The sequence below is a fragment of the Medicago sativa genome, chromosome 3 (assembly GCF_051527215.1).
Source record: "Medicago sativa cultivar Bolivia chromosome 3, Bolivia_mono, whole genome shotgun sequence".
Taxonomy (NCBI): domain Eukaryota; kingdom Viridiplantae; phylum Streptophyta; class Magnoliopsida; order Fabales; family Fabaceae; genus Medicago; species Medicago sativa.
This window is the reverse complement of record NC_140751.1, coordinates 31,233,086-31,247,862: the sequence shown is the minus strand read 5'-3', so window position 1 is coordinate 31,247,862 and position 14,777 is coordinate 31,233,086. Positions and strand designations below refer to the sequence as shown.

At 34.0% G+C, this 14,777-nt stretch overlaps 2 protein-coding genes across 2 annotated transcripts; one reads left to right on the top strand and one right to left on the bottom strand.

Moving 5' to 3' along the window:
• The first annotated feature begins 2,126 nt into the window (after positions 1 to 2,126).
• On the top strand, positions 2,127 to 5,540 carry LOC146937117 (putative xyloglucan 6-xylosyltransferase 3). The gene is made up of 2 exons (XM_085751567.1): positions 2,127 to 2,857; positions 4,220 to 5,540. The coding sequence occupies exons 1-2, from the start codon at positions 2,331 to 2,333 to the stop codon at positions 5,043 to 5,045; spliced, it is 1,353 nt and encodes a 450-aa protein (XP_085607693.1). The 5' UTR covers positions 2,127 to 2,330; the 3' UTR covers positions 5,046 to 5,540.
• Positions 5,541 to 6,652: 1,112 nt separating this feature from the next.
• Positions 6,653 to 14,125, bottom strand: LOC146937116 (putative phospholipid-transporting ATPase 9). The gene is made up of 11 exons (XM_085751566.1): positions 13,189 to 14,125; positions 10,851 to 12,178; positions 10,604 to 10,714; positions 10,233 to 10,509; positions 10,051 to 10,139; positions 9,843 to 9,954; positions 9,487 to 9,699; positions 9,033 to 9,158; positions 8,826 to 8,924; positions 8,282 to 8,473; positions 6,653 to 7,493 (listed from the first exon to the last, which is right to left on the bottom strand). The coding sequence occupies exons 1-11, from the start codon at positions 13,576 to 13,578 to the stop codon at positions 6,966 to 6,968; spliced, it is 3,465 nt and encodes a 1,154-aa protein (XP_085607692.1). The 5' UTR covers positions 13,579 to 14,125; the 3' UTR covers positions 6,653 to 6,965.
• Between the last annotated feature and the right edge of the window lie 652 nt (positions 14,126 to 14,777).

Here is a 14,777-nt window from a genome sequence, read left to right as displayed (position 1 = left end):
TAATGTAAGGAAGAAGTGAAACTTTAGTTGACCTGAATGGTAAAGCTGAGCTAATCACAACTTGAGTAGTAGTGTTGAGCCAACCATGACCTAAATGGTCGAGCTGAGTTGAGCATGTTGAAGGGTGGAGCTAAGCTAAGCATGCTGAAGAGTATAGATAAGCTAGTCATGTTGAAAGGTCGAGCTGGGTTGAACATACTGAAGGGTCGAGCTGAGCTGAACATGATGAAAAGTCGAGCTGAGTTGAGCATGATAAAAGGTTAAGCTGGGCTAAAAATGCTGAAAAATCGAGGTGAGCTGGGCATGCTGAAGAGTAGAGTTGAGTTAAGCATGCTGAAGGATCGAACTGAGCAGGACATGCTGAAAGGTTGAGCTGAACTAGACATGCTGAAGGGTTGAGCTGAACTAGGCATGTTGAAGAGTATAGTTGAACTAGGCAAGCTGAAGAGTAGAGTTAAGCTAGGCTTGCTAAAGGGTGGAGCTCTCGTGACCTAAACGCTCAAGTTGAGCTAGACATGTTGAATAGTCAATGTATAGTAAAGTCCACGTGGTATGGTCCTCCATACCAGTCCAGGTACTATTTGTAACGCCTCCGCTTAGTGAGCATATAACACTCGAGGCTGATGAGGGTGAGGAGTGGTCCAGCTCTTGGCATCTTCTAGGAAAAACTGAATCACAACTGAATGAGAAGGATCCTGAAGCCATGCAGATATGAGACTGCATGGTTGAAGGAAAACTTATAAGAATTGTTTGGTACTAATTATATAAACAATATGCATCTTCTTTTCGGTAGCCCAAAACATAAGAACTCCACAGTTATGCGTGCTTGACTTGGAGCAATTTTGGGATGGGTGACCTTCTGGGAAGTTTCCCTAAAAGCGTGTGAGTTAGGACAAAACACGCTGAAAAGACTCGTGTTGGTTTGTGGGTAAGTCAACAATCCTGAAAGCAGTTTGGGATGTTACTTTATTGATGGTCTCAACTTGCGAAGGAGATCTAATGTATGAAGATTGGTATTTGAACTCTAGATGTTCAAATCATATGACTAAACACAAAGAGCGACTCACAAATTTTGATTCTAGCAAAAAAATTAACATCATACTAGCAAATGCATGAATCTTGCAGCTGAAGGTTTATGTGATATTGTCATCAAGAAAAGAGATTGTAAGAAAGCTCTCGTTGAAAAGGTACTGTATGTACCCCAAAAGAAGTGCAATTTGATGTGCATCGGAAATCTAATTGAAAAAGATTTGTGAGTTACTATGAATGGTAATTCTTTGAAACTCTTTGATACTCATAAGAAGCTGCTGTTGAAATCAACTCTATCAAAGACCAAAACATTTTATTGTAGCATTCAAACTACAAGAGAGGTGTGTTTCGCTAGCACTACGCATAATGATTCTAACTGGCTATAACACACGAGGTATGGTCATAATGGTCAGAGCGTCATCCCTTAAGGTGAATAAATAAGAAATTTCATATTCGAACGCTATACCTTGCATACTTCAATATCTCTACCAAGCGAATTATGCTCAAGGGGACATTAAATGATCGATTTTAAATGGATACTCAATTAATTAGACAAATTATATGATACACTTGACAATTAGACTATATACACGGTCTTTAGATTATTAGCTAAATGAGTTATTTTTTGAAAGAAAAAAATTACATATGCAATCATAATAACTAAATCTTATTTACCAAAAGAGTCGATGAAATAATTTTTTTTTTTTTGAAACAGCAATATTGATTATTTTTGAAATAAAATAACTTAAAATTTATTTTTTTAAATTTTTTATTATTCATAATATTGATTATTTTTGAAAATAAAAGATAGGAAGTTTAGTATAATTCTTATAAACCGTGAAATAATTTATTATGTCATAAAAATGATTGTTATTATTATATTTTTTTGGACAAGATAATTGTTAAATTATATATTATAGTACATTTCTAGTTTTTACGTGAACTTATTTAGTTTGATTCGTATCTGTGTACTGAATCTTTAGTTTTGTGCAGTTGTTCATTTTGTTCTTACTGGCAAAATGAAAAAAAAAAAATGTAAAAACTAGAAAGTCGGTGTTTATATACACACACACACACGTTCGGAAATCCCCTCCACTATCACATGCTCCCTTCTCTCAGTTCTCTGGGTTTTCCATTTTCTCTAATAAACATAAACATGATCATCATCATCAACCCTATCAAATTCTCACCCAAACCCAAATCAAACTTCTAAGTTCTAACACCACCACACACAAAACACAAAACACAAAACAACACACATACACAAAACAAAAACAAACAGTGTTCTTTTCATTAAAAAAATGGGACAAGAAAACAACTTAACCCAAAAAAGAACAACCAGCACAGGAGGATTACCAACAACAACAACACCAACCTCGCGTAACCGTACACTGCCACGTGGACGTCAGATCCAAAAAACATTCAACAACATAAAGATCACAATCCTCTGCGGTTTCGTAACAATCCTCGTCCTACGTGGCACAATCGGCGTTAACCTCGGAACATCTCAGAACGATGCGGTTAACGCCGCTGTCATCGAGGAAACTAACCGTATCCTCGCTGAGATCCGATCTGATTCCGATCCATCTGATCGGAATCAGACCGAAACTTTTATGAGTTTGAATGAAACTTATGCTCTTGGTCCTAAGATCCTTAATTGGGATACTGAGAGAACAAGTTGGTTAGATAAGAACCGTGAATATCCTAATTTTGTTAAGGGGAAACCCAGAATTTTGCTTCTTACTGGTTCGCCTCCGAAACCGTGTGATAATCCTATTGGTGATCATTATCTTTTGAAATCTATCAAGAATAAGATTGATTATTGCAGGTTAGTGTTACAAAGATTTCAACTTTTATCTTTGTGTTGTAATGTATTGTGTCAATTATTCAGTTGTGTTAGTTTAGATATAGTTTATGTTTAATTTCTATCAGTACATTTAGTTTGTGTTTGGTTTTTGCAGTTTATAACATAAGCGCTTATCATGCTAAGCGCGTTTATGCATAAGCTTGCATAAGTTTTTTTTAGATCAAAGATAAAATAACATTTAATTGTATTTGTATGTGATATAAGTTGTTTTTATATAAGCTATATTGGAGAACTTATGAAAATGAGTTGAAAAATGCTTATGAAAATTGTCATAAGCTGTTTTCTAAAGTTCTACCGAACAGTCTCACAAAACTTATGCTAGTTGATAAGATTAAATAAGCCTAATCCAAACAGGGACTTTGCCTTTAAAGCTCATTTTTATAGGCAAATTTATACTATATTAGTGCATATATTATTACTTTTCAAGATTTGGATCCTAGACCTCATGACGAGGACTCCTTCCGTCCCTTAACTCACAAACTGAGTTGCTTAATAAAGTTACTTTTGTGTTATCTTAAAGAAAGTCTCGAAGTTTAACACACTTTAGACTAACAATGTTGCATAAATTAATAATTACTTCACTTTGAAACTCAATTTCAACTCTGAATTTTGTAAACCAAGCTCGTTCAAAATCAAGTTTACAAATGCTCGCTCAAAGTTGACTTGACAAATAATGTGTGTTTGGTTTCTATGATTGCATTTGCATATAGTATGTGGTTGGTTTTCGCACATGAATTGATTTTATATCACTCGAAAAAATTACTGAATACAAATGTTTGGTTGCTGTCTGGTTAAATTGATTTTTTGTTACAAAAATTTACGGGTAAATGCTAGTAAATTAGCGGTTAATTTACTTTTTAGGATTTGGTGATGACAATTCCTTCAACTCTTAGATCACCAATTGAGTTGTCGAACAAAAAATAGCTTTTGCAATGGCTTGAAAAATGTTTACGAAGTTTCACACACTTTAGAGTAAAAGCATAACGCAAATTACTTCACTTGAAGCTCTACTTCAACTCGATCAATTTTGTAAATCAAGCTAATTCAAATCTGAGTTTCCAATTGCTCACCCAAACTCCATCTTTACTCTGCTCTTTTATATTTGATTTCACTTTCAGTTTAATGCAATTAAATCCTACTGCTTTTCCATCTTATGCTTTCATCTGTTATTCAAAACGGCTCAGTTTACAGAAATATTGCCTGAAGTGAAGAAACTTATTTGCTCTATAAAGTTTGTAGTTGACTTGAGCTGATTCTGAATACATCTGAATTAACATTATAAAGCTTGTCTATTATATTCTGATATGTCTTATGATACTGCAGATTGCATGGCATTGAAATTGTGTACAACATGGCTCATTTGGACATGGAGCTTGCAGGTTACTGGGCCAAATTGCCGATGATTCGAAGGCTCATGTTATCACACCCTGAAGTGGAGTGGATTTGGTGGATGGACAGTGATGCATTCTTCACTGACATGGTGTTTGAGCTTCCCATGAGTAAATATAAAGATTATAATATGGTTATTCATGGGTATCCTGATTTGTTGTTCGAGCAGAATTCTTGGATCGCAATCAACACAGGGAGCTTTTTGTTTCGCAATTGCCAGTGGTCGTTGGATTTGCTTGATGCTTGGGCCCCCATGGGTCCGAAAGGCCCAATTCGAGAAGAGGCTGGGAAGATTTTGACGGCAAATCTCAAAGGAAGGCCAGCGTTCGAGGCTGATGATCAATCAGCGTTGATATATTTATTGCTGTCAAAGAAGGACAAATGGATGGAGAAGGTATTTCTTGAGAATTCTTTCTATTTGCATGGTTATTGGGCTGGGTTGGTTGATCGGTATGAAGAGATGATGGAGAAGTATCATCCGGGGCTAGGGGATGAGAGGTGGCCTTTTGTGACGCATTTTGTGGGGTGTAAGCCTTGTGGGAGTTATGGAGATTATCCAGTAGAGAGATGCCTTAGTAGCATGGAGAGGGCTTTCAATTTTGCGGATAATCAAGTGCTTAAACTCTATGGGTTTAGGCACCGTGGATTGTTAAGTCCTAAAATCAAGCGGATCAGGAACGAGACGATTACTCCTTTAGAGTTTGTAGACCAGTTTGATATACGAAGGCAACATGCAGGCACTGTGGAACCAAAAAATTAGAGCAAGGTTTCAAATTGCAATTGCGGATTTTGATATAATGGTTGTTAATTGCAGTCAATACAGCCTCAATTGATGTCACGACGCTAGAGAAACGTTGATATTTGATTACACCTGAAACATTCACAATGCAGTGGTTACAGAATATAATTTAAAACCACAAGGAAAGTAACATGTTTGGAGTGGTGATGCTATAGCCAATAGGTGGACATGTAACTTTTTCTCTTTTGTTATGTTGTCTTTGGTAAGTTAATCGGAACATCATATAAGATAAAATTCTTTCATACAGGTCATTATTTTTCTTTGCCGAGTTTGAGTAATCAGTAATTTTTGTTTACTGATCTGCTGTATACCGAGCATCTTTGTGTGTTTTGATTTATTCCATGTCCTGTTAAAATTCAGGAGTTTGATGTAAGCGACACTAGTTCTGTTTCTGCTCTTACCAGCAGCACCACAATTGAAATGTTAATGTTCACGACAGAATGTCGAGGAAACAAATATATGTTTTTCAACTTAGTGAATGTGATTGAGAAGTAGTTTTTATAGTAAGCTATTTAGAATTTAATCCTTTTGATATTTCATTGCTTGGATGATAGGGTGCTTGCTATGTAATGGAAAGATGAATATTGATTTAATTTACTATTTCGTAAATATTAGAAAAAAATAAGCCAGGTTTGTTGTAGGGAAGAATGGAATTGTGCAGAGTGAGGTTGGAAAGAAGCAGAATAAAAAGAGTTGTATTATTTCAACAATTTGAATGACAAGATATGGGATAATGATATTTATAAAGAAAACGAGGCATTGTCACAAAAATCAAAACAATAGAGAGAGAAAGTAAAAACGATATTTATCCAACATTATTAACTAGGCTTTTACATGAGTTTACCGGTAGTAAGATGAAATTTTGTATGAAACTAAAATATATACTATATAAAATTAAGTTCAAACGCATCAAGTTATTACTAATTTGAGTGAACTGAACTACCGATAAATTGTTCAATCATAAATCATCACTTTTAAAACATTCATTCAGGAACATAACTATTGCAATTTTCTTTCCTAATTATACTATACTAATTTGTGATTAGGTAATTTCGTATCACGACCTCTATACTTATCCACTATATAGATATTTTGGATTCTATGTTCCGACTTAGCAAAAAAACCCCAATTTGGGATCTAAAATGTAGGGCGCACGGCCAATTGGAGGGAGCGAAAAGAACCTCACATTTGACTGTATTGATTGTCCAAAAGGCGAGCAAAAGTGGCAAGCCAAACATTTTCTTTCCTAATTATACTATACTAATTTGTGATTAGGTAATTTCGTATCACGACCTCTATACTTATCCACTATATAGATATTTCGGATTCTATGTTCCGACTTAGCAAAAAAACCCCAATTTGGGATCTAAAATGTAGGGCGCACGACCAATTGGAGGGAGCGAAAAGAACCTCACATTTGATTGTATTGATTGTCCAAAAGGCGAGCAAAAGTGGCAAGCCAAACATTACCTCAACTTTTTAAACTCTACACATTTAGTATCCAAACTCCTTTAAAAAAAATCCAAACTGAACCTTTTTTTACCTAAATAATATAGTAAAATTAATAATAAAATAAACAAGAGTGACTTTTTTATTTGAACATAAAATTTACAAGAGTGACTGATAGTGCACTTAAACTTTTTAAATTATATACATTAAATATCAAAACTAATTTATTTATTTGGTATAATCAAAATAATAATGAATTATAATCACTCTCTAAAACAATGATCTATGTAAGCTATATCTCCCATTCTCAACTAGAAACCTTTGTTATACTTCCTTTACATTCTAAAATGTCAAAATATATTCACAAAAGTTAGTAGTTGTTGGAAGCAAATAATTTTCTATGCAGTATCACCTCAAAAAAAAAAAAAAAATCTATTCAGTATCAGTAGTCTTCTTGCCCTTATACCTCATCCATTGTACCCTTTCATGATGCATAGGAAACAACCACATTTTAATCGTGGAGCACGAAAAGTATGGTATAAGTGAAGAAACCGCGACAAATAATGTGAGAATCCAAAAGGAAGCCGATGGAGCAAGAGTCTCAGCGAAGACTTTGAAAGCAGTTGTTGAAAAGCTTGAAGGCAACGATCCATAAGCAAACACGAATAAATACCAAATAGCAATAGAACCCCAAATGGCAACATGTTGTACCAAGGTGAAGTATCGCACAGCGAGCGCCATCTGTAGGTTTACAACCCAAACGACACAAGTATACATGGTTGCTCCTAGTATGTCTTTTCCAGCGGTTTTTCCGTTCTCGTCAAAGGCTTGAAGGCCTATTGCTTTAGTGCAGAAGAAGAAAATTATTATGGCACTGATGAACCCGTTGAGCATCCAACTTAGAATTCGGCGCCACCTAAATAGGACATTCTGTACACCTTCTTGGTACAAGATAGGAAACTGCAAAATTAAACAAAAATATCATGGAATCATTGTCACTACTCATCACTCATAAGAGAAAACAAAATGAATGTATTCTACTTTATGTGTTCGGCTTTTGGTTTTGTCTCATCAAATGTGATTTTAGAGAAAATGTAAATGTTTGGTAGGGTATGATAAATTGATTGTCTGCAAACTCTAATTTTACTAGTTTTGATAAAAAAATTGTTATGTAATAATATTTATCTCTACAGAAGTTTTATGTAAAGCAACAAATATTTTTCTCAAAATCTTAAGCAAACACCCTAAAAAGTTTTCTTCATAATAAAAATGATTTTTTTTTTTAATAAAAGTGATTTTTGTAATAAAGCAAAACATAACTTCTACTTTACATAAAATCTGTAAAAATAATTGTTGTTTTACACAATTTTAAAATCACTATTTTCAAAAGTTTGAAACAAATACATATGCAATGCTTTTGTGAGTTCTGCTCTGTCTTCTCTTTCATAATCCGGAATGCTATTATATAACAGAACAGTGAAATTTGAATTTTCTCAATTACACACATGGCAACCTAAGCCTATATAGCACTAATACTTCATATTAAAAGTTTGTTCAGAGTCCGACACCGTCAGTGTTCAATACAACACATGTGGTTACATTCAATGGCACATTCAATTATTTTATTTTTCCAAATTCTTACCGGTGTTGTCGTGTCAGTGTCGTGTTTGGCGTTCACGTATGTGCATGTGTACATATGCGTGCTTCATAGATGACAACATATTAGATGGTGAATAGAGTAAGCTTACCTTGACGCAGTACCTAGCAGATACATCTTGGTCAAAGACCCCAAGGGCAATGGCAGGAAGCGAAGAAAACAAGACACTATAGAAAGATAAAAACCAGTCATTGTATGCAGGCTGTCCGGAGAATGATGCATACACCTCATATAAGAATAGAGTGAAACCAAATGTAATATTCTTGTAGAAAAAGTAACATATCTGCAAAAAGAATAAATAAAATATTAGATAATCTTTTGTGACCTTGCCTTGATTGGATAAACAGATTTATTAAACGCTTGTAACATAAGCGTAATCATAGAAGTACTTGTGTATAAGTTATTTCTATACAAAAGTCAAACTAATTGCATGTAAGGTATAAGTTGTTTTCATAAGCTATCCTGGAGAGTTTATTGAAATAAACTGAAAACAACTTATGGATTTGTCATAAGCTGTTTTCATAAACTCTCCTAAATAGTCTCACAAGTGCTTATCCCAGCAGATAAATTCAAATAAGTCAATTCAAACATGCCCAAATATATTGAATGTTAAGATCAAGTTTGAATGATCTTACCATTGTGGACATCCTCCTGTAACACCAATGTCCATGTACAAGAAGTAATCTTTCCAGATACCGGAATTGTGCAATTGCAATATCACTAGCCATGACGGCCTAGGGAGGAGAGAGGATACAAAACGAAACATTTTAATAAAACGGTACACGGAAAAAGAAAATCAATAATAAAAAAATAGTTTGTTGATTTTTTTTTTTTTGAAGTACCTGCATTCCTTCAACACCACTGATTCCAACACCTACATCAGCTTCTTGAAGCATTCCCACGTCATTAGCTCCATCACCGATAGCTAATGTTGTTTTACCAGTTCCTTCTTTGACCAATCTAGTAACCTTTTATGAGAGGTACCAATAAAATTAATTCAAAAAGCTAACCAAAACAATAATCATAAGCAGCATGCACACGGTCACTAATGCGTCTATCCGTTTTGCCAGTTATATCATTTATAGTTTATAAAAAAAATATAATAGAAGTGACAAAATTTTATTTGGTTATTTAGAAAAATTAAGTTATTTAATTGAGTAAAAAATAAAAATTGGAAATTAAAATAGTTTAAATGAAGGATAAAATTGAAAGAAAAAAGCCACACCAACAAAAATAAGGAAAAATAAGGACAAATTGTCAAGTAGAGGGAGAAACAAAGAAAAGGCTGAAACATACCAGAGCCTTCTGCTTTGGCGATGAGCGACAACAGATAACAGATGCACAACGAGTTGCGAGATCTAAAAACGAGCTCTTTATATTATCCTCTAGAGCATAAACAAGTGACTTTCCATCGATTATCAGAGCAAATGCTTGCTGAGAGGTCCCTTTAGATGCAGAAAGCAGTTTAGAACCTTCAGATATCTGAAGATACACACTTTCCCTTGATGCCTAAAACATGAATCGTCAAAAAAATATCAGCACTCAAATTTTTACTTGTGCTATTTGGCAACACTAATTGAAGCTACATAGGTACTCAACATGTAAACTAAATCATTGTATATAAACTATATTAAAGCCTAAAATTTATTTACCTTCATGATAGCCATCTTGTCTCCTCCATCCTTCTCTAATGCTTGAATTTCAGGCATTTCTAAATGAATTATAATCTGTTTCATTCCTTGTCGAAGCAAGCGACAAGAAAAACTGCATTCATATATTCATGTCAAACATCTTGAAAAGTAATTCGCACAACGAATCCATTGTAAAATGAAAATGCATAATTAAAGTATAATATTATACCCAATGTTGATGGCAGTCTCCATTTTATCCCCAGTCAAAACCCATATCTTAATTCTAGCTTGTGCAAGCTTTTCAATACACTCAGGAACCTAGCAAAAAAAAAATATAGTTAGGCGTAATTTCAAGTCTTGATCCAACTGATAAATATTAATCTTCGCATGTGAAATTATTTTTTTGGTTACCCCATTTTGGAGCTTGTCTTCTACAGCAGTGGCACCGAGAAGGATTAGATTCCTCTCAATCTTTTCTGATATTTCCTCAATCAATGATTCATGATCCATGGTGACTGTAATTTTCGCTTCGGACAATTTCTTGTCAAACTCGTTGTATTCTTCTTCATCAAGTTCACGATAGGCAAGTATCAGTGTTCTTAGACCTGCATCAGCATATTCACTCACATGTTCCAAAGTTTTTTCTTCAAACTCCCTTCCATTAATGGCAAGCCTTTCAAACATGACACTGCACGGAAATTATGATTCAAGGCAAGTCGATATGCTAAATGAAAAGGTAAAACTTGAAAATATCGAAGGCTACAGGTTATTTAGTTGCAAACCTGTCAGCGCCTTTACAGAGCAACAAAATTCTCCCGTCTTCATCTTTAACTATCACTGACATTCGCTTCCTTGAACTATTGAATTCTAAAACATTGAGAATTTTGTATGTCCTACAAAATGAAATTAGATACTGCATATCAGATCCTTTCCGCATTATTTAACATGAATAAAATAAATTTTGATGCATGGTAGCTACAAGCAATAACTAAATTAGGTATAATGTGTTTTTAAAGTAATAAAACTAACCTTTCAACCTCATTGCCAGAAACCGGATCCAACTCCATCATTGATAAACTGTTCTGAGTCCTTTTGTAGAATTTAAAACCCACTTCTCTTGCAGCAATCACAAATGCTGCTTCATCAGGAGATTCAGCTTCATATGAAACTCTTCCTGTTTCCTCGTCCACTTCCGGCATGGCAGTATGACAAACAGACAATAAACGGAAAAAATTCTGTATAACATCTGCACGAGGCTCGTTAATCCAGTTTCCGTTCATTATTCTTTCATCTATAAAATTAAAACCTTTGATTGGTTCTTTTCGATCACTGGCTTCCCTGATATCAATTGATTCCAGTTCCGACCTACTACCAATGGCTTGCTCAACCTCTGTGACACCACGGCCATAAGCTACCCCAGCAACCGAACATTTGATGAACTCCATTGAGTTGCAAGTCAAAGTTCCAGTTTTATCAGAAAGGATTGTGTCAATTTGGCCGAGTTCTTCATTCAAGTTTGAAGTACGGGCAAGAGCCGGTTTGTCCAGTTCTTCATAGTACATATTAATATCTTGATTAATGAATATGCTTTGAAGGACTTTAACCAATTCTATTGAGAAATACAAGGAGATGGGAATGAAGAAGTTGTATAGCATTAAGGCCGTCAAGAAATGAAAAACAGATGCTGCGGCGACTCTTTTAGGATCAAAGAAAATGGTGGAATCATCTGGTCTCAGATACCATCTTTTCATAATTCCGTTGTTCAAGTCACGTTTAGTTGCAATTCCAAAGAGAATAGATCCAATAAAGGCAATTAAAAACAAAACACCAAATAAGAAGTAGATAATCTTATCCATCTTCATCTCGATTTTGCTCCTTTTCGAAGGAGGGGGAGTGGAGTTTTGAATAACCTTCGTGTCGTGACCAGTAAAGATGACTGCTCCGAATATGAAGTCTGTATTACGAAGTTTTGAGTCTCGGAGAAGAAGCTGCTGAGGAGAAAGTGGATACTTTTGCCCTTCAAAATCCATGCTCCCGACAAAAGAGTACAAATTTGCATTTGGATCTTCACATTTGACAGCAGCTTTGAAATCATGGAATTTAACTTCCTCATTTAATGAAGAAGTTACTTCCAAACCTTGTTTTAGCTTCAAATTTGTCTCACCATCCAAGTTCATCGTTTCAACGTAGCAGACTGCATCTTCGTAACTGGACGAAAGCAGTAATAGGTCGGCAGGGAAGAATTCATCCTTCTTTATCTTCACTATATTTCCTACCTTGAGATTCTTCCACTCCGTATATTCAAAATTGCCACCACCTTTATGACATATAACTCTTCTATTGTTCACCTCAATATCCTGCAGAACTAATCAGTTAGCTATTTTTGATAATCAACTAATCAGTAAGCTAAGTTATATAATCTGAATCGTTTGGTTTTTTAGCTCTTCCTTCTGCATAAAAATAACGTAAATAGAGTAATTACATTCGGATTATTCATTTTGTATTACTGTGTAATTCGAGTAACTGTAAATCCTTATATTTATGACTCTTGTATACATACTATCCTCTCTTATGTAACTTAGACATGCAAATTCACACATGTGCTCTCTCATTTAGTCATTCCGTCTTTCTCAACATGTAGAAAATTGAGAATATATATTAGATACTAATAGAATAAGTGAATAGATCTAGCTAATAACGTAGCTGGCCAAACAAGGCCTTAAGTTTGTTTTGTAACTGACTGTGCTGACTCAGCACAGTTCAGGTTTAGATCAGGTTGAGTAATAAGCTATGAAGCATGGATACGGACACGAACACCAGACACGACACAGACACTAACACGACGACACCATTAATAATTTGAAAAAAATCACATAATTCAGTGTAATTATATGTGTCGGTGTCGGACACGAGATGTTTCCGACACCGAGACACGTCTAATCAGAGAAGTGTCCGTGCGTCCAACCTACCTGCAGTTATTTTGGAACCAACTTGTTCATTCTCTATCAAATACAATCAGAATATTCACATGGATACTCTCGTTTTCTCTCAGATTCTTTCTGCAATTTCTCACTGTTCTTAGATTCTATCAAATACTACTTCGCACTTTTATACTCTTTTGTCATATTTTAAAATAACTATGAATCTTCAAGTCCAGTAAGAAAGTGATCTTAGATTTTATTTTAACAAATGCTCAAATTTGTAAGGAAGTTACCGAGAAACAGAATCCAAAGCACATGTATCAGCGTCGTTTTGGTGTCGGACATCACACACACCTTGAATTTAAAATGTCATTTCTACATTCAAATCTACACACTTTTAACATTAAAAGAACAAAATTCACAACACAATGATAAACTTCTAGTACCTGTTTTTTGCGACGAAAATCTTCAACACCTTCCTTCACCATAGTTGCACCAACTATAACAGCTAAAGGAAGAATAGCACTAACAGCAGTATAAGGAGCAAGTTTAGTGAAAGCTAAGATACCAGCAACAAGGAAATAGAAATTAGCTACCCTCCTAAACTGCTCAAACAATGACTTAGGTAAAAAAGTAGCAAAAGTATATTTTGTTGACCTAACAGAATTATCAGCATAATCCTTAAAACCTGATTCAAATCTATCTTGTTGTTCATTACATAAAACAACCCTAGAATACCCTTGTCTTCCAATCTGTGAATGCTCTCTCTTAAACTTTGGTTTTTTAACACATTTAAATGAATAGATCTTACTCAGATTAAGCTTCTTCATCTTCATGATAAATTAATCCAAAAAATATTTCACAAAAAAGGGGCCACTGAGATTTTATCTTCCCTAAAACTATCAGACAAATTTGTATATTTCCTTAAAGTCTCCAAAACCTACCCCACCTTAGACAAAAAGCACTTGACTTTAGTCAACAACAAACAAAATCATCACAAAATCAATAATTAACAAACCCTTTGAACTCAAGTAACAAAATTTATAGGTAAATCTCAATAAAAATCCAAAGGGTATTTTTTAAAGAAGAAATGAAAACAAAATATTGAAAAGAAATAAAAGGGTCAAAATATGAAAGAGCTTCAAGTGAAAAACAAAAGGAATATGCAAAATTATATATAGAAGACTAGAAACAATGTCAAAACTAATGATATCTAGAAGAAGGACGCGGTGAAGAAAAGTAGAAACATGGCATTTTGAATTTGACCCTGAAAGGAATATGAAAATTATTTTTGAGCATTTTTTTTTCCAAATTGTTGTGTTATTTGTACTTTTCCTACAAATTGCCGGAATCAAAGTGAAAGTAGCAGCGAAATAGTCGTTTGAAAGAAAAGACATAGAAAGATCTGGTTTTTTAAGGTAGAATGATTTTTTTTTTTTTAATGATATTAGATAAACAAAAAAATAGAATTTTTTTTTTTGTGTGTGTGAAGGAAAATATACTTAAATGTGAGGAGCGATTAAAGCTCAACTGATTAATGAACTCCATCAAATACAAATTAGAGTATTTAAAAGAATTTAAGTCTAATAATGTATAGAATAATTATGTATTAAACTTTACTTATCGATTGAATTTTAGATTACCAAGGTTGTTTTCTTATTCAAAGATTTGGAGAGAGTTATAAAAAAAAGGTCATGTTAATTTGTGTCCTTATGGCACATGTTAAAACCCTTTGAGAATATTTTTTTCTCTTTTTATAAGATCCTTTTGATATTTCTAAATATATTAATTAATTCTTTTCCAACACACTGCTATTTATTTTATATCTTTTTCTTCAATCAGCATTAAATACTATGTTGAAAACATACACTAACCCCCTCTTTTAAAGGATAAAATTGTAAAAACAATAACAATTACAAACAAATTTATTACCACTTACAACTTTTTTAATTCTCGTTATTTTTCCAAAAGAACCCTATAATTAGGGACAAATGTATATTTATTACAAAACATTAATTTTCAATCTGTAGAAAAA